Source organism: Hippopotamus amphibius, chromosome 6, assembly GCF_030028045.1.
Source record: "Hippopotamus amphibius kiboko isolate mHipAmp2 chromosome 6, mHipAmp2.hap2, whole genome shotgun sequence".
Lineage (NCBI taxonomy): Eukaryota > Metazoa > Chordata > Mammalia > Artiodactyla > Hippopotamidae > Hippopotamus > Hippopotamus amphibius.
This window is the reverse complement of record NC_080191.1, coordinates 146577747-146598455: the sequence shown is the minus strand read 5'-3', so window position 1 is coordinate 146598455 and position 20709 is coordinate 146577747. Positions and strand designations below refer to the sequence as shown.

Below are 20709 nucleotides of genomic sequence, written 5' to 3'. Positions count from 1 at the left end.
CACTCATACATTTATAGAATTATTTCTTATTTTTCTTTACAGGTTTTCCTTTTACATCCTTCTTTCCTTTCTTATCTTTTGGAGAATGCCTTCCTTTCTTTTGCAATTTTAGCAGGTCTTCAAATTTCCCCAATCCTTTGCGTACCATTATTCCACGCCACCATGCCTGAATCTGAAAACAAGAACAGCATCAGCTCATATCGCAAAAGCCTGGGGATGGTTACAGCTCTTTGTTCTGGTATATGTTTTTCAAGATGTGGAGAATGGAATGTAACTAGAACTCTAAACCTTATTTTTCTCTCTTTCTCAATTGGCCAGTCATCCAGGCAAAGCATTTTCAAAGTATTTGGTGCTTTTATGTGCCAGGCACTCTTCTAGACATTTGGGAAACAGCAGTTAAATATCAAGGCCACTGGCTGTGTGGAGCTCATATTCCAGTGAGGGGAAAAGACAATAAACACTAAACACATGACTGCATGATCTGACAGACAGTGGTAAGTGCTATGGAGGTGACAGTGCACCGCAAGGGGAATGGGTGTGCCTGTACCCTGCCTTCCCTCTTGTTCCTGGACCATCTGTGCTCCTACCTACAGCCAGCCCTCACTTGTTCTTTAGATCCTATTCCCTTGAACCTGCTTGAGAACATCTCTTCTCTAGCAGGCTCTTCAAACCTTCCAGTGGCTCCCCATTTCTCTCAGAATAAAAACTCAAGTCCTGGCCTCTCACCTTCTGAGATGGCCCACTCTCTGTCTGTGGCGTGTATTTCTCCCAAGGTCATTTTCGCCTTTTGAGACGGAGGACATTCTGTCCATCGAACGTGTATTTCTCTAAATAAATCCACTTCTTAACCAAAAGCAACCCCCCCCACCAAAACCTCACAAAACTCAAGTCCTTGAAATAGCTTACAAAGCCCTATCTGATCTGCCCCCTCCCTCCTGAACTCTTAACTCCCTCCCCCTCACTCACTGCTCCAGAGTTCAGACTGCTATTCCATCTCACTGGGCTACTAAAGTAGTCACTTACTGTATTTAATCTCTGTCCTTCCATCTGGTCTTGCTTCAGTTAGCTGCTTTTTTTTTTTTTTAATTTTATATTGGAGCATACTTGATTAGCAATGTTGTATAGTTTTAGGTCTATAGCAAAGTGACTCAGTTATACATATATCTATTCTTTTCTAAATTCTTTTCCCATTTAGGTTATCACAGAATTTGTTTTATAAATTTATTTATTTTTGTTTATTTTATTTTGGCGGCACTGGGTCTTCGTTGCTGCGCAAGGGCTTTCTCTAGTTGCGGCGAGTGGGGGCTATTCTAACCCCTCTCCACAATTCGTATGTTGAAGCCTTAACTCCCAATGTGCTGGTTTCGGAGATGGGGCCTTGGAAGGTAATGAGGTTTAGATAAGGTCATGAGGGTGAGGCTCTCGTGATGGAATCAGTGCTCTTACAAGAAGGGACATTAAAAGGCTGGCTCACTCTCTCTCTCTCTCGGTCATGTGAGGACACAGTGAGAAAGCTGCCATCTGCAATGCAGAAAGGGAGCTCTTAGCAGAAACTGACCGTGCTGGGACCATGATCCTGGACGTCTAGCTTCCAGAACTGTGAGAAAATAAATTTCTGTTGTTCAAGCCACCCAGTCTATGATATATTATAATGGTCACCTGAGCTAAGACAGTTATTTTCCCAATGAGGATTACCCTGACCATCTCATTAAGTTGAAACCCCTATAAAAAAGAAAAAAGATATGAATGAACTTATCTACAAAACAGAAACAGACTCACAGACTTAGAGAATGAATTTACGGTTACCACGGAGGGAAGGCGGAGGGGGATGGATAGGTTGGGAGTTTGGGATTGACATGTGCACATTGCTATATTTAAAATAGATAACCAACGAGGACCTACTGTATAGCACAGGGAGCTATGTTCAATATTCTGTAATAGGAACTTCGCTATTACTGGCGCAGTGGTTCAGAATCCACCTGCCAATGCAGGGGACACGTGTTTGATCCCTGGTCCGGGAAGATCCCATATGCCAGGGAGCAACTAAGCCTGAGAGCCACAACTGCTGAGCCCATGTGCCACAACTACTGAGGCCTGAGTGCCTAGAGCCCATGCTCTGCAACAAGAGAAGCCACAGCAGTAAGAAGCCCATGCACCTCAACAAACAATAGCCCCCACTCGCTGCAACTAGAGAAAGCCCTTGCGGAGCAACGAAGACCCAGTGTAGCCAAAAATAAAATAAATAAAAACAAGTAAATTTATAAAAAAAATATTCTGTAATAACCTAAATGGGAAAATAATTTGAAAAAGAATAGATACATGTATATGTATAACTGAGTCGCTTTGCTATAGACCGGAAACTACACAACATTGCTAATCAAGTATGCTCCAATATAAAATTAAAAAAAAAAAGAAGCTAACTGAAGCAAGACCAGATGGAAGGACAGAGATTAAATACAGTAAGTGACTACTTTAGTAGCCCAGTGAGATGGAATAGCAGTCTGAACTGCCAGTTTTTCCTGTGTAACTAAATGTTTGGATGGAAAAAAAAATTGAAACCCCTATAACACACACACACACACACACACACACACACACACACACACACACATTACTTCTGGCTATCTCAGTTTCCATCACACTAGGCTTTAAGCAATATGAGGGCAGAAATATTTGCGCCTTTTGTTCCGTGATATATTTCCAGTGCCTAAGACAGTGCCTGGTACATAGTAGCAGCTCAATAAACGTTTGCTGAATAAGTGAATGTATGAAAGAGCTGGGTGGAGGTATGCTGCTTTATATAAGGTGGATGAAGGGCAGGTATGTGGATATTTGAGCAGAGACAACTAAGTGAGGGCCAGAGTCTTGTCCACATCGGGGGGAAGCACCTGTGTCGAGGCTCTGAGGCAGGAGCACGCGTGGGCCTTGGAAAAACACCAAGGACCCTGTTTGTGACTAAAGCAAAGTGCAGCTGGAGAGTGAAAGCAGCAGATTAGTTAAGGTGTGATTTTCCAGGGGAACAGTATTGCCCAGGAGAGGCATTCTGAAAATTTATGAGGCTTTTTGTGTGTTAAAGTTTAACAGACTTCAATTGTGTGACATGCACCCTGGTCCACAGAGACTTTCCAAGTGTGTTCAGGCTCAGATAGGTTGGAGGCAACTTGTTTCCAGAGCTTCAGCTTCCATCTGTCCCCCTCCCTAAAATGTGTCTGCCAAGGAACACAACTGCTGATCCTCTAGTCCCACCTGCCTCTTCACAACTGCCCCCTGGCAGCCTCTCATCCACTTGAATCTTACCAGGAGGGTTGCCCTGGACTCTAAGAACCTCTAGGACACCAGAATGGGATAATTCAAAATAGTAATATTGATGTTGGCTCTAAGGACTGGGTAACCAACCCTTTTGCAAGACAGGTGGTTTCCAGCTTTTTGCTAAGAAAACTGAAGTTGATTTGTCATCTAAGAGCCTGCTATCTAATTTTGGGGGATATATCTAGAACAAGTTCAGAGATGTGTGAGGCCTTGCCATTAAAAACAAAACAATATAGGCAAAAAAAAAAAAACAACTTTTTTCCACTCTTGTCAACTTATGAATTTGAACGAGGTTTCTCAGTGCTTCATCTGTAAAATAAAAAATAGGAATGGAACTGATGTCAAACCTTATCTCACTGTAGCAATAAGTAATATTTACGCAAGGATGTATAAACTATGTGAAAAAGTCATTCTCATTTGTATATGTATTTTCCAAAAATCTCATAGGTCAAATAATTAAATATCAAAATTTGTAATAGATTTTATACTGTTTTGGTCAATTTTATACTACTACTAATTGCACTAAGACTCAATCCAGAATGTTAAAAACGTGATGATCACAGAAAAAAATTTTATTAAAAAATTTCAATTTATATAAATATTTTTGTAGCCTAGAAGTATGAAAGGTGATCTGTAAATAACTTACAATTGTATATATACACATATATATGTATACACACACACATACTAAGGTCAATTTCGAGGGGTAAGTAGAATGGAAATACACGTTTTTCAAGAAGAAAAGGAAATAACATAAAGTGTTTGTATGTAAAATAAGAGCTTGTTTAAGTATTTTGTAAACTGATGTTTACTGACATATCATATCATAATGGTATTTAGATTCCATCGGATACATTTAAAATATTGATCTAACAACTCTATTTTAAGATGTCAATATATAAAATTCACTGGAAAGTAAATTCTTTGCAATGATTTAAATTTAGTGGCAAAAAAAGTTAAATATCAATTTTTAAATGTACAAGAAGGTGCATGGCTTTTCAAAATGCTTTTAGGAAATATCCCAAAAGTATTAATTTCATTGTGTAGTCATTCCTGAGTATATACATGTTAAAATCAGTGTTTTAATATAAACAACTTTTCTTTTTCCTTTAAGTTGCAGCTTGGGTACTATTTTGATTTATTAAAATTGTGTCTGTGGTAGTTTATATTTTCTATGAGTTTCAGAAGCATAAAAGAGGTATCACACAATATTTATTTGGAAAGGGAGGGCATTAAATAGTCTTACAGACCAAAGACAAACTCTTGTTCCAGATAAAATGGAGAGTTGTCAATTCCAGCAGAGGAGTGGCAAGATCTGACCTAGGTTTCAACAGTGAAAGTCTGACTGCTGAGTGGAAGATGTACCATGGGGGAAGCAGGCGAGGAAGTAGGGACACTAGTTGTAGGACTAATGCAGTCATCTGGGTGTGAGATGATGGGGGCTTGGACCAGTTGAATGAAGAATATTGAATACTGACTGAAGTGTACACATTCCTGGGCTGTCTGGGGTATCCTTATGTCTCCATGGGCTTGATGGGCAAGGAGCAGAGTGACAAGGCTCTTAGCCCTTTGATGCTAAGTTAGTGGCAAAGCAGAACTCTGGTCTCTAGACCTCTGCTCCATAAATGCTTTCATTTCTAATTTTTCAGCCTTATCTTACTGACTTTGTTAACATAAGCTTTTCACTCCAATGAACAGTCCAATAGTTTTAGATCATTTGGGGATTTGAAGTTTTGATTTCTTTTGCCTATGCGTTGGCTTCTTATCTGACAAAAGAGAAAAGGAATAGAAAAGACAAAAAAATGCTAGGATGATGTTTAGAAATCTCTCGCTTTGCCCTGGGGATATAAAAGTAAATAAGAGTCTTTATTCTCAAGGTATAGATGTGTAAAGAGCAGTCCCATAGGATAATCTGTAAAGTTTAACACTAACCCCACACTGAGCGACTGTGAATATGTTATCCAAAATTTTTCCTGATTTTACCTTTGTTGCCATTGCACTCATATTTCTTCTTTCTTTAAGGTATGCCCATATGGCCTCAGTGCCTTTGCCACACACCATCATTGGGGGTTCTTCCATGGGATTGCCCATCAGTGTCAGAACCTTTAGATTCACTAGAATATCCAAATTCTCTGGAAGACGGGTGATCAGGTTGTCCTCGAGCCGTAATTCTTTCAAAGCTGAAATGATTTTTTTTCTTTTAAGTAATGAACTTGTCATAAAAACAAGGAAAAAATTTTTTTAAGTGAAAACTAAACCCAGGGGAGACAGTTCAAGATGGCGGAGTAGGAGGACATGCACTCACTCCCTCTTGCAAGAGCACTGAAATTACAACTAAGTGTTGAACAATCATCGACAGAAAGACACTGGAACTCACCAAAAAAGACACCCCACATCCAGAGACAAAGGAGAAGCCACAGTGAGATGGCAGGAGGGGCACAATCATGTTAAAATCAAGTTCCATAAGTGCTGGGTGGGTGACTCACAAACTGCAGAACAGTTATACCACAGAAGTCAACCCACTAAAGTGAGGGTTCTGAGCCCCATGTCAGGCTTCCCAACCTGAGGATCCAGCAATGGGAGGAGGAATCCCCAGAGAATCAGATTTTGAAAGCCAGTCGGACTTGATTGCAGGACCTCCACAGCACTGAGGGAAACAGAGACTCCACTCTTGGAGGGCACACAAAAAATAGTGTGCTCACCAGGACCCAGGGGGAAGGAGCAGTGACCCCATAGAAGACTGAACCAGATCTACCTGCTGGTGTTGGAGGGTTGCCTGTGGAGGTGTGCGGCAGCTCTGGCTCACAGAAAAGACAGGGACACTGGCGGCAGGGGTTCTGGGAAGTGCTCATTGGCGTAAGCCCTCCCAGAGTCTGCCATTAGCCCCACCAAAGAGCCTGTAAGCTCCAGTGCTGGGTAGCCTCAGGCCAAATAACCAACAAGGTGGGAACACAGCCCTACCCATTGGCAGACAACCAGATTAAAGTTTTACTGAGCTCCACCCACCCAGCCCTACCCACCATCAGGAAGAACCAATGAGCCTCCTAGATAGCTTCCTCCACAAGAGGGCAAACAGCAGTATCAAGCAGTAGCAGCAGTATTTCATTCTGTGGAACTGAAAACCACAGCCACAGAAAGACAGAGAAAATGAAAAGACAGAGGACTTTGTACAAGATGAAGGGACAAGATAAAATCCCAGAAAAACAACTAAATGAAGAGGAGATAGGCACCCTTCCAGAAAAAGAATTCAGAATAATGATGGTGAAGATGATACAGGACTTTGAAAAAAGACTGGATGCGAAGATCAAAAAGCTGCAAGAAAAGTTTACCAAAGACCTAGAAGACTTAAAGAACAAACAGAGATATGCAACACAATAACTGAAATGAAAAATACACTAGAAGGAATCAATAGCAGATTAACTGAGGCAGAAGGGCGAATAAGTGAGCTGGAAGACAGAATGGTGCAAATCACCGATACGGAAAAGAATAAAGAGAAAAGAATGAAAAGAACTGAAGACAGCCTAAGAGACCTCTGGGACAACGTTAAATGCACCAACATTCGCATTATAGGGATTCTAGAAGGAGAAGAGAGAGAGAGGACCTGAGAAAATACTGGAAGAGATTATAGTTGAAAAATTCCCTAACATGGGAAAGGAAATAGCTACCCAAGTCCAGGAAGTGCAGAGAGTCCCAGGCAGGATAAATCCAAGGAGAAACATGCCAAGACAAATAGTAATCAAAATGACAAAAATTAAAGACAGAGAAAATTATTAAGAGCAACAAGGGAAAAATGACAAATAACACACAAGGGAATTCCCATAAGGTTAACAGCTGATTTCTCAACAGAAACTCTGCAAGCCAGAAGGGAATGGCATGATATATTTAAACTGATGAAAGGGAAGAAGCTACAGCCAAGAATACTCTACCCAGCAAGGATCTCATTCAGATTCGATGGAGAAATCAAAAGCTTTACAGACAAGCAACAGCTAAGAGAATTCAGCACCACCAAACCAGTCCTACAACAAATGCTAACTGAACCTCTATAAGTGGGAAACATAAGAGAAGAAAAGGACCTACGAAAACAAAACAAAACAAAAATTAAGAAAACGGAAATAGGAACATACGTGTTGATAATTACCTTGAATGTAAATGGACTAAATGCACCAACCAAAAGACACAGACTGGCTGAATGGATACAAAAACAAGACCCATATATATGCTGTCTCCAAGAGACCTACTTCAGACCTAGGGACACATACAGACTGAAAGTGAGGGGATAGAAAAAGATAGTCCATGCAAATGGAAATGAAAAGAAAGCTGGAGTAGCGATACTCATATCAGATAAAATAGACTTTAAAATAAAAAATGTTACAAGAGACAAGAAAGGACACTACATAAAGATCAAGGGATCAATCCAAGAGGAGGAGATAACAATTATAAATCTATATGCACCCAATATAGGAGCACCTCAATACATAAGGCAAATGCTAACAACTATGAAAGAAGAAATCAACAGTAACACAATCATAGTGGGGGACTTTAACACCCCACTGACACCAATGGACAGATCATCCACACAGAAAATTAATAAGGAAACACAAGCTTTAAATGACACAATAAATCAGCTTGATTTAATAGGATATCTATAGGACATTATATCCAAAAACAGCAGATTACACGTTATTCTCAAGTGCACATGGAACATTCTCCAGGATAGATCACATTTTGGGTCATAAATCAAGTGTTGGTAAATTTAAGAAAATTGAAATCGTATCAAGCACCTTTTCCAATCACAATGCTATGAGATTAGAAGTCAATTACAGGAAAAAAACTGTAAAAAATACGAACACATGGAGGCTAAACAATACGCTACTGAAAAACCAAGAGATCACTGAAGAAATCAAAGAGGAAATCAAAAAATACCTAGAGACAAATGACAATGAAAACACAACGATCCAAAACCTATGGGATACAGCAAAAGCAGTTCTAAGAGGGAAGTTTATAGCAATACAATCCTGCATCAAGAAACGAGAAAAATCCCAAATAAACAATCTAAACTTACACCTAAAGAAACTAGAGAAAGAAGAGCAAACAAAACCCAAAGTTAGTAGACGGAGAGACATCATAAAGATCAGAGCAGAAATAAATGAAATACAAAGAAAACAATAGCAAAAATCAATAAAATTAAAGCTGGTTCTTTGAGAAGATAAATAAAATTGATAAACCACTAGAAAGACTCATCAAGAAAAAGGGAGAGGACTCAAATCAATAAAATTAGAAATGAAACAGGAGAAGTTACAATGGATACTGCAGAAGTAAAAAGCACCATCACAGACTCCTACAAGCAACTATATGCCAATAAAATGGACAGCCTGGATGCAATGGACAGATTCTTCAAAAGGTATAGCCTTCCAAGACTGAATCAGGAAGAAATAGAAAATATGAACAGACCAATCACAAGTAATGAAATTGAAACGGTGATTAAAAATCTTCCAACAAACAAAAGTCCAGGGCCAGATGGATTCACAGGTGAATTTTATCAAACATTTAGAGAAGAGCTAACACCCATCCTTCCCAAACTCTTCCAAAAAATTGCAGAGGAAGGAACACTCCCAAACTCATTTTATGAGGCCACCATCACCCTGATACCAAAACCAGACAAAGATACTGCAAAAATGAAAATTACAGACCAATATCACTGATGAATTTAGAAGCAAAAATCCTCAACAAAATAGTAGCCAACAGAATCCAACAACATATTAAAAGCATCATACACCATGATCAAGTGGGGTTTATCCCTGGAATGCAAGGATTCTTCAATATATGCAAATCAATCAATGTGATACACCATATTAATAAATTGAAGGATAAAATCCACATGATCATCCTAATAGATGCAGAAAAAGCTTTTAACAAAATTCAACACCCATTTATGATAAAAACTCTCCAGAAGGTGGGCATAGAGGGAACCTACCTCAACATAATAAAGGCCATATATGACAAACCCACAGCAAACATCATTCTCAGTGGTGAAAAACTGAAAGTATTCCCTCTAAGATCAGGAACAAGACAAGGATGTCCACTCTCGCCACTACTATTCAACGTAGTTTTGGAAGTCCTTGCCGCAGCAATCAGAGAAGAAAAAGAAATAAAAGGAATCCAAACTGGAAAAGAAAAAGTAAATCTGTCACTGTTCACAGATGACCTGATATTATACATAGAAAATCCTAAAGATGCCACCAGAAAACTTCTTGAGCTAATCAATGAATTTGGTAAAGTTGCAGGATACAAAATTAACACACAGAAATCTGTTGCATTTCTATACACTAACAATGAAAGATTAGAAAGAGAAATTAAAGAAACAATCCTGTTCACCATTGCAACAAAAAGAACAAAATACCTAGGAATAAACCTGCCTAAGGAGGCAAAAGACCTGTACTCAGAAAACTATGAGACACTAATGAAAGAAATCAAAGATGACACAGACAGATGGAGAAATATACCATGTTCTTGGATTGGAAGAATCAACATTGTGAAAATGACTATACTACCCAAAGCAACTTACAGATTCAATGTAATCCCTGTCAAATTATCAATGACATTTTTCACAGAACTAGAACAAGAAATCTTAGGATTTGTATGGAAATGCAAAATACCCTGAATAGCCAAAGCAATCTTGAGAAGGAAAGACGGAGTTGGTAGAATCAGGCTTCCTGACTTCAAACTATACTACAAGGCTACAGTGATCAAGACAGTATGGTACTGGCACAAAAACAGAAATATAGATCACTGGAACAGGACAGAAAGCCCAGAGATAAACTATGGTCAACTAATCTATGACAAAGGAGGCAAGGATATACAATGGAGAAAAGGCAGCGTCTTCAATAAGTAGTGCTGGGAAAACTGTTCAGCTACATGCAAAAGAAGGAAATTAGAACACTTCCTAACACCATTCACAAAAATAAACTCAAAATGGATTAAAGACTTAAATGTAAGGCCAGACACTTAAAACTCCTAGAGGAAAACGTAGGAAGAACGCTCTTTGACGTAAATCACAGAAAGATCTTTTTTGATCCACCCCCTAGAGTAATGGAAATAAAAACAAAAATCAATAAGTGGGACGTAATGAAACTTCAAAGCTTCTGCTCAGCAAAGGAAAGTATAAGCAAGATGAAAAGACAGCCTTCAGAATGGGAGAAAATATTTGCAAATGAATCAACAAAGGATTAATCTCCAAAATATATAAACAGTTCATGCAGCCCAATATCAAAAAAACAAACAACCCAATCAAAAAATGGGCAGAAGACCTAAACAGGCATTTCTCTGAAGAAGACATACAGATGGCCAAGAGGCACATGAAAAGCTGCTCAACATCACTAATTATTAGAGAAATGCAAATCAAAATGACAATGAGGTATCACCTCACACCAGTCAGAATGGGCATCATCAGAAAATCTACAAACAGTAAATGCTGGAGAGGGTGTGGAGAAAAGGGAACCCTCTTGCACTGTTGGTGGGAATGTAAATTGATACAGCCACTATGGAGAACAGTATGGAGGTTCCTCACAAAACTAAAAATAGAATTACCATATGACCCAGCAATCCCACTGCTGGTCATATACCCAGAGAACACCATAATTCAAAAGGACACATGCACTCCAGTGTTCATTGCAGCACTATTTACAGTGGCCAGGACATGGAAGCAACCTAAATGTCCAGCAACAGATGAATGGATAAAAAGGATGTAGTACATATATACAGTGGAATATTACTCAGCTGTAAAAAGCAATGAAACTGGGACATTTGCAGAGACATGGATGGACCTAGAGACTGTCATACAGACTGAAGTGAGTGAGAAAAAGAAATATTGTATATTAACACATATATGTGGACTATAGAAAAATGGTACAAATCAACTGGTTTGCAAGGCAGAAATACAGACACGGATGTAGAGAACAAACATATGGCATATGGACACCAAGTGGGGAAAGCGGGGAGGGCTGGGGGGGAATGAATTGGGAGACTGGGATACCAAATTGTACACTCTAAATATATGCAGTTTATTGTATGTTAACTGTATCTCAATAAAAGTTCTTAAAAAGAAAAAGCAAAATGAATGCATGCATTCTTTAGTCCAGTCACTTTGAAATGTTTGTTTGCTGCTATGCCGTATAACAACAGACAGCACATTTAATGAGGCAAATCAAGTTCTCTTTTGCATAACAACTCAAAGTTGTTGGAGACAGCATAAATAAGTGTTAGACAGGAAAACAGTAAATACTATAAAATGTTAGGAATGTTCCATTCCTCCAGGGATCAAAGACAGGATAAAAATGCATGGTTAGGAGCGTGACTAAGGAGTGCTGCATATGTACGGTGGGTATATCCCATGGGTAGGCAACAGCTTCTACTCATATTCTTCCATCCTCCCTTCATTAAAGAATAAGTCATAGCTTGAAAACATATCTATACACCTGAAGATTCAGCACACTACAGAAAAAAAATTTTTTTAACCTGATTCCAGTAGGATCTTAGCAAAAGCCTGTTAAGTGAATGGCTGGATTTACAAACAAAGAGTGGTTTAGGCTAGTGGAAAATGTTTGCGTGTTCAAATATGAATCATGTATGATTTTTCATGTCAATCATGTAGCTTCAAAAGTCCCCACTTTAAGGAACCCACATGCCACAACTAAGGAGCCTGAGAGCTGCAACTAAGTGCAACCAAATAAATAAACAAATAAATAAACAAATATTTTTTAAAAGTCCCCCCTTGCTAATTTCATTACTTTGCATCAATCCTTTTCCTTTTATTCAAGTGACTTAGAGACCTAATGCAAATTTACTATAGGACCCCCAATGCCAAATTCTGGCAGATAGTAGTTGGTATTCAGTAAATTCTTGTTCATGGCGTAATGACTATGCAGATGAATGCTAATTTTCTTAGCACTTGCTCTTTTCTTTTCAATTCCCAATAAACAATCTAACTGCCTTTGTGAGGCTCTCAGCTGTACTAATCAGGCACCTGGCCTTCCCCACATCACTAGGAAGTCCCGCAAGGAGATGACGGGGTAGGTCTAAGCTCTCAGCACTGAGATTGGTCTTTGGTAGTGCAAGGAAGCCTTCAATCATGGGAAATGCTGGCCTCAAATTCCACTGAGCGGTGGATCTGCAAAGATTCCTCACCTTGTGCTTGGCAAATGACATCTGGAAGTTGCTTAATCAGATTGTGGCGGCAATCAAAAACTTCCAAGTTAGGCATTGATCCCAAGGATACGGGCAGGTACTCAAGGTGATTGTTCTCTATATACAGCTCTTTAAGACTCTGCAATAACATGAGAGTATACCATTATGATCCTTACATTCATGAAAGAATTATCATAACCAGAATCACCTGTGAGTTTCCATGTTCTTTCAATGGGGATATTATGCATTGGGATAAAGGGAAAAACACATTTAAAGAATCATCATCAAAAAACAACTATTTTGAGTTTAGCCATTCATTAGTCATGGTTCCCATGTATGCAGGGAAAAAGCATGGGAATCTAGCATTTATTTGTCTCACGAGAACTGCCGAGACCAGCTTGGCGACTCGAGGTGAGTGACGGGTGCCGCAAGCTTGAAGAAGACACAGACACAGACTGAAGAGAAAAGTGGGACCGGGGGGCTCAAGACCTCTCGGATCAAGAGCCCCGCTGACTCATCCCAGGCTGCTTTTATTGAGTTCGTGGGCTAACATTCTCAGGTTACACTCATAAACAGTCAAAGGCCTCACATGATTGAGGCAATTATCTTTGTTTACTTCCTGGGTCCGAGTTGAGCAGGTGTGGATTTGAGCTGGGGGTGGAGAGCAAAACAGCCCTGGGGGCAGGAGACCTCTCTCAGATATTGGGGGTCTGTGCCCCACCCGTGTTGGCCCCTCTGCGACTGTGCCTGTCTTAGGTTGTTCCTCCCTTGAGGAATCTTACCCGTCTCTGGCTAACCAGTCATCCTCCAGGGCCAAACAGGGTGATATAAGGAAGGTTCTATGCACCACCCCTGTTGGCCCCTCTGCGGCTGTGCCTGTCTTAGGTTGTTCCTCCTCTGAGGAATCTTACCCGTCTTTGGCTAACCAGCCATCCTTCAGGACCAAACAGGGTGATATTAGTCTCCACGCCCCGCACCCTCAGTTCCTCCACTGCTCAAGCAGGACATTCTGAATCCCATCGCTCGGCCCACATACTTCAACACTTTCAATGCTTCAAAAAGGTTCCAGAATGTCTTCCCACAGAGAACTTTATGGAAAAACAGTTCAGATCATTTAACTATAAATATCATTTGCTCCCTTTCAATAGCTAATTATCTGTGGCAGTTGCTACAGAACTGCAATTGCCTCAAATATCAGTCCAACATCGCCCAAGCAGAAGTAGCCAAAATGTACAAAGAATAGGTTAACTATTTTCAGACTCACTTGGGCAAAAATTTAATGTTTGCATTTCACCCTAAGATTTTGGAGAGTGGCATGACATGTACAAGGAGGAAGTTGATGAAAGGAGTTCTATGAACACAGGGCAAAGGAATGGAGCACTAGGAATAAGTGAGAAATACGTGTGCTGTACATGCCATTGCTCAGTTCCATGACTGGGAGTTATGTAGTAGCTTACACCTACTTTATCATTACTAAAAGTGTAGCACGAGAAACATGAAAAAAAGTCATTTTTTAAAGTGTATATACATAAAGACACACTGATATGGCTACTTTGAATGATGTTATCTTGTTGCTTTGCTGGGAGTTAGCATAGTGCTATGGACCTATCTTCAGCATGAATCTGGTGCAACAGTTAAGTAAACCATGATATATCTTCCACCATGCAGGGAGGGAAATCAGACTGTCCTTTCCAAAATGCAGACTCCCAGCCGTGTCATCTGTATCATACTTTAACCTCAAAATAGTACAATTTTCAGGGAGTACTTTTAAAAAGTAGAAATTAATTGGAAAATGGTATGGCTCAATTTCTTCAAATAAAACATACCAAACCACACAGTAGAAATGAGTATGGCCTGACATATCCAAGACCAATGACAATAAAATATTCTTGGAGTGTGGATCCTGGCATTGCTCAGGAAGACAGTGTAAGTGTAATAATGACTGCTTGTTGGGAGCTAGAAATCTCATGTGGATGATTCCACCACACACAACCGTGAGAACACTATCATGTTTTCTCAATATCAGCCAATTTAAGGAATCAGTGGGCATATACTTTGTCTGCTTGTTTCGGAAGGCTTACCTGGAGTCTCCTAATGCATTCTGGCAAATGGGTAAGCTTGGCTCCCTGATCTTGGCCAATGTATAATTTCTCTAAAGACTCTAAAGAAAGGATTTCTTCTGGAAATGAAGAGAACTGATTTCCGGTTAGTCCAAGAATCTTCAGTTTTGAAAGTAAACCAAAGTCTGAAGGTAACTGGAAGTATTACAAAAAGATAAGTTTCAGGTCAAGATTATTTTTAACGGTAAGAAAATAAATAGGGCTTTTGGTTTTGAGGCAGATTGTTTAAAAAAAGTAGAGCAATTTAGCATCTCCTACTGATGAAAAGTTGGCCCATTTGTTTGCATATATAGTATTTATACTTGTAGATCTAAAGTCTGGAGTTGTCTTTTCCCCCAGCCTCTCTGCTCTTTACTTTTATGCACTGGATAAAATTAGAGCAATCTTTAACCTACCTTATTGCAAATTTTTAAACTGTAGTGTAGCAAATGCTTGACACTAGTGAAAGAAAAAGTACTAAGCTTATAAGTGTAATATTGCAACTGTAATATTCATAGTTAATTCAGTTATTGGAACTGATCAATTTAGGGACATGATCTCTCACCCTAAAAGGCTTTAGCTCAGCAATTTTGAAACTTTACTTAAAATCTCAGTTGGAAGGAAAAAATGAAGACTATTACAACTATATCTTCTGCACTCCAGTGAACCCCAAGGCTGTGTGTCTTGGTAGTAGGCATGCATTTCATAGACTCCCAGACTTTCAGAGTTGGAAAGCTTTAAAAAGCTCCCTATTCTAACCCTCTAATATAGCAGCTGAATATGTTCCATAGCCAGCCATCCAGCCCATATTTTAACACCACCTCCTGGGATGAAAAGCTCATTGAATGAAGACCACTCCATATCAGATTTCCTTCTCCTGTCAACCCAAAATCTGTGTTACTAATACATCTACCTCTTGGCCTCTTTCTGGCCCTCTGGAACCACATGAAAAATCTCACTCAAAATATGTGACATAATCACCTTATTATGTTACAGAAATACCTATTTTCTTGTTGGAAAAAAGGCCCAACTCTGTATCTTAATAGCTTCTTAACTCATTTTGAAATATAGTTCCCTTATCTGGCTTTATTCCTCACTGGGAAATCCTTCTTCACAGGTCCCTGCATTAGCCCTTGTGCTTTCCTCCCACCTGTTTCCTAATCTGCCACTCTCCTTTTCATGAGGATGGTTAGTAGAGTTCAGTTCAGCCCAAGCTCTCTATAGATAGGTGGAACAGATCATTAGTAAATAGACTACCCATAGAGTGGGCTTACTTTTGACTTATCACACTCCTGGAATCTGCCAGAAGACATTTTCCTCTTTATTGGATAGGGTGAGGGCTCATTTTCTTAAAAATATTATAAAATGTTTACAGTTTTATTTATTTACATTAAAAAAAACACTCAGAACAAGACACCTTTCAGAGAAACTGATATGTAAGCTTCCTTTCTTGGCTATTTCAAAATTCTTCATCAGGCCCTTAGATCCGTTCCGTGCAAAGCATCTACATTCAGTGCAGTCCAAAATAATGGGGAAAGAGTTTTCAATCCAACCACTTCATCATAATCTAGTCATTTCACGCGTTGTTAGCTTAGCTCATAGGTTAAGCTTTTCTTTTTCAAAAGCCCATTGAATGTTTAAAGATTTTTTTTCAGGATATTCAAGAACCAATAATGAATCCCATTGTAGTCATACTAAAGTATAGTGGAAGTAAATCTGGATGTACAGAAAACATGCAGAGTGCCAAATGAGGACAATTATTGCTGACACTATAGCTGAGCTGTAGCCATTCTGAGGTTGAGTTTTCTCCCTTAATAGTGTGAATGAAAAATGTTGCCTGTCAGGTCAGTAAACAAAGGATGTTGCAGCCATCGAGCCACTGCAGCCACCAGACATGGAGCCCTAAAAGAATGCAGGATGGGAAAGCACAGGATACTGGCCCTAGATAGCCAAGGTGCATATCAAAGGAATGATTTCAATGAGCCCAGACTCTTGCATCTTCCTATAAATAGAAAAGTACTAAATTTATTAGCTTGAGGAGCTGGTTTTCTTTAACAGTAATTTTTTGAAGGTCCCACTACCTGGTCTTTTTTGCAAAAAGTCCTATATATCCTGGCTCCTCCCTTACCTCTGCAGAGCAGTCCCTCTGAGCTATCTGAGAGGCTGTGGTTCTCAGTTTTGTCCGCCAAGTAAAACATAATTCTCAACTTTTAAGTTGTCCATCTTTTTTCCGTCAACAATAGAAATGTACCATACAAATAAAATTCATCGAGATACACACTGAAAGTCAACTATTTTTGCCTCCATCTGGGCAAGCAAAAGCTGCTGGCCAGGCTTCCAGCGCCAGAAGCCCATGAGGTAAATTTTGGGGTGGGAGAGAGAAGGAGTTGGCTCAAAGGCCATGTGTCATTATAGAGAGAAATGCATTGACAGGTTGCTGGAGGGACTGGCGTCATAGGCAATTAAAAAAGGAAGACAAAAAAACACAGAAATACCATCATAAGGGCTGAAGAATAATAAGCCCTGGTACATGGAGATTTTCATGTTCAACATAACAGTGAACGTGCTCACATTTCAGTGCAGCTTGACATGCAGTAAAACTTGGTAGTGGATGAGGCTAATCTCTGTTAAGGAGCCACCTGTGTGTGATTCCCTTCTCCACCCTGATCTCTTAAAATATCTCACAGGAAAGGGTTGGGTATCATTCATGGCACAATAGGATTTAAGTGAACCGTATTACACTTCCCAAGGACACTTTATATTTTGAGCCCTTCGCTGCCACTGTGGAATGACAGACGTTGTTCACTAGGAACATGAGTGGCAGAAGCATTGGGAGATGGACAGAGGGCTTTTCATAGAACCTCTAAAATCCTCCAAGGTGGGATGCTACCTAAGTAGAGGTTAAGTGCTAGATTCTCTTCCTAAATCTTAAAGTCATCACCAAAATGTTTACTTCCTGAAAGGCAGTTTCAAAACTCCCTAGCAATGAGGAAGACCAAAAAAGTCCCCAAAGTTCTAGAAATTGAAAGTCAAGCAAAAGATTAAAAAAGAACAAAAAACAAAAACAACTTTAAGGTTAGGACTTTTATAAGGTAGGAGGTACACATGAGAGTGGTGTTCATGGCCAGGAAAAAGAGACCTATTATTTGGTTACTGTTGTTGACTTCCAAACCTCCCTTTCTCTCTCTCTACAGTTGTCTTTTGCTTTTAACAGAACTCTGTTGTTTTAAATTTTCAAATATTAAAAAAATAAATATTCAATATCTTGTAATAACCTATAATGGAAAAGAATCTGAGAAACATATATACACAACTGAATCACTTTGCTGTACACCTGAAACTAACACGACATTGCAAATCAACTATACTTGAATAAAAACATAAAATTTAAAAAAAAAGCACCTGTATCTGCTGCCCCAACCTTTCGTTAATAAACAAAATGAAATTCTGCAATTAAAGTTGACTTATGATCCTATCCTCATTTCCTTAACTTCCTCCCTCTTCCAAGAGGCAGCCACTATTAGGAATTTTGTGAGTTTTTTTCCAGTACATATTTTTATACTTTTATTATATGTAAAAATATCCATAAAATGTATCTTGTGTATATGTAGTTTTGTGTGATTAAAGATTTATGTATGTATAATATTTTGCAATTAGGTGTTTTACTTTTTAGTAAACATCACAATTTTGAGATCTACCCACATTGGCACATATAACTCCAGTTCACTTAAATTATTGTACAGTATTCCAGTTTACAAATATACCACAATTTACTTGCGAATTCCTCTACCAACTGACATTTAGATTATCTCCTGTATGTCATGATTATCGACAATACTATGATGAGCATTTCTGAACACACCACCCTGCATACACGTGGGAGGGTTTCTCTAGGGACAAATCTGGTTTGCAGTTCCCCACGAATGGAACGTTAAGGCCTAAAGTTGTGTGTCAGAAAACTACTGTTTCAGGAAACCCTGTTAAGAGGTGGTCTTTGTTAAGAAGATGAACCCTGCAACCCAGTGCTGTGGGTTGGCATCCTGACATCAGGTACAGGTGTGTGGCCTTGACAATTTAGCTAAGCTCCCCATGCCTCATTTTCCTCATAGATCATTGATGATAACATCACCCACATCGAAAAGTTATTACCAGGATTAAATGGGGTAATATCTACACATGTAAAACATGTACCCAGCGACTGGTACATGAATATTGTAAACAAACATCCGCTACTATTTATAATCACTATTGCTGTTCTTGGGGGGGGGGGGAGGGGGGAGTAACATAAATGGTGACCTTGTTGAATATATCTGTTAGCGCCGGATTTTCACCCATAAACTCAGTTCGAATTTTCTGATGTTTAGACACAGAACTACACCAATTTAGGGCCGGAAGGGCCCTTTATGGGAGCATAATGATAGCCAGGAAGGGAATCAGTACCTGGCATATTTTACTATCATCCAGCGCCAGGACTTCCAGGTTCTTCAGCGCACAGATCTGCAGCGGACAGCGTTCCAGATAGTTCTGGCTGAGATCGAGGAAGCGCAGGTTAAGCAAGCGCCGGAAGGAGCGGCGCAGCAGCCGCAGGCCGGTGTTGCGCAGGTAGAGCAGGTGCAGCGAGGTCCACCTGCAGAGGAGGTGCGGCACCTTCTCCAGATGGTTGCCGCTCAGCCCAAGCTCCGTCACCTGTGAGAGCTCGGCCAGGGTCTGCGGGATGGAGTGCAGGCGGTTGTAGGATAAATCCAGCACTGACAGCTCGGTACACTGGCACAGCGACTCCGGGAGAACAGGCAGGCTGTTGTACGCCAGGTAAAACTTCTTCAGCTTCGTCAGGTTCCCAATCTCTTCTGGGATGACGCTTAGCTTGTTCTCATCCAGGTCGATGATCTCCAGGTTGTAGAGACTACACAGCTCCAGAGGGAAAACTTCAAACTGGTTTTGCTTCAGGTGGATCTCCCTCAGTTTGGTCTGGTTCACTATTTCCTTGGGCAGAGAGTTCAGGTAGTTTCCCGCCAGTCCGAGCAGCTCGAGGTGGTGAAGGAGCTTACAGAGGACGACTGGGATCTCCGCCAGGTGCGTGCGGTAGAGGCGGAGCTCACGCAGCTGGCGGACGCTGCTGAGCACCGGAAGGGACCAGGCTGGGAGCGGGTTGTCGCTCAGGTCCAGGCCCTCCAGGTTGCTCAGCTTCCCCAGCTCCGGGCACAAATTCTTCAGCTGGTTCTTGTTCAGGTAGAGGATCTTGACATTCCTTAAATGCTGAATATCCTTGGGGATTTCTGCAATCTGGTTGTTTTCTAGATGCACTTCCTCTAATTCTCTTAATCCTAAAATCTCCGCTGGAATGGTAAGTAAGCTCTGATTACAAGCGTCAATGAAAAATGTTCTATCAGAGACCTGTTGTGGATCATTTTTCTGATGAATTCTAGATGACTGTTCTGATTTTGTGCTGTCATTTGACATTATTCTGATGGAAAGTTCAAATATTCAAAATCTGAAATATTGTGAAAAGAAAAAAATATCAGTTTACCTGCCACCAGATTTGGTATCAAGAGAAATAAAATTAAAATTTAGTTGATTAAATTTAGTGCTCACTATGACACAACATAAAATGTAGGTTTTTGTGTTTCTTGTTGGGAGAAGAATTAAAGCGTAGACTCCTCTTTCTCCTAACAGGTTGACTCATATTTTTTAAAAAAGGATCGTCTAACTTGTCTAATTTGTTTTTAGAAATGCCTATTTTTGATTCTGTTTTCAGGTTGGATGTAGAAGGTTGCAAAAGAACATTGCTCTTACTATAAATACCATGAAAACACTAAGAAAAAATAGTGTTTTAAAATATTGCATTTTGGGGAGCTCCCTGGTGGCCTAGTGGTTAAGATTCTGGGCTTTCACTGTCATGACCTGTGTTCAATCCCTAGTTGGGGAACTGAGATCTCGCAACAAGCTGCATGACTGAAAAACAAAACAACAATTGCATTTTCCCTTAAATCTCCCAGAGAGTTGTGGATGTGAAGAGGGCCAGTAGAATTAAATTCTAGAATTGGACTAGCCCTTCCTAAATAAGGAGAGACCAGTGGGCATTTTCATGTCCGGTGGCATTTTTCAAGTTTGGAGACTG

The 20709-nt window shown here is 39.9% G+C and overlaps 1 protein-coding gene across 1 annotated transcript; it reads right to left on the bottom strand.

Annotated features, from left to right (window-relative positions):
* Positions 1 to 19: 19 nt before the first annotated feature.
* LRRIQ4 (leucine rich repeats and IQ motif containing 4) lies at positions 20 to 20051 on the bottom strand. Its single transcript, XM_057737809.1, has 5 exons — positions 19032 to 20051; positions 14574 to 14747; positions 12493 to 12631; positions 5293 to 5489; positions 20 to 172 (listed from the first exon to the last, which is right to left on the bottom strand). Exons 1-5 carry the CDS (start codon positions 20049 to 20051, stop codon positions 20 to 22), a joined length of 1683 nt encoding a protein of 560 aa, XP_057593792.1.
* Between the last annotated feature and the right edge of the window lie 658 nt (positions 20052 to 20709).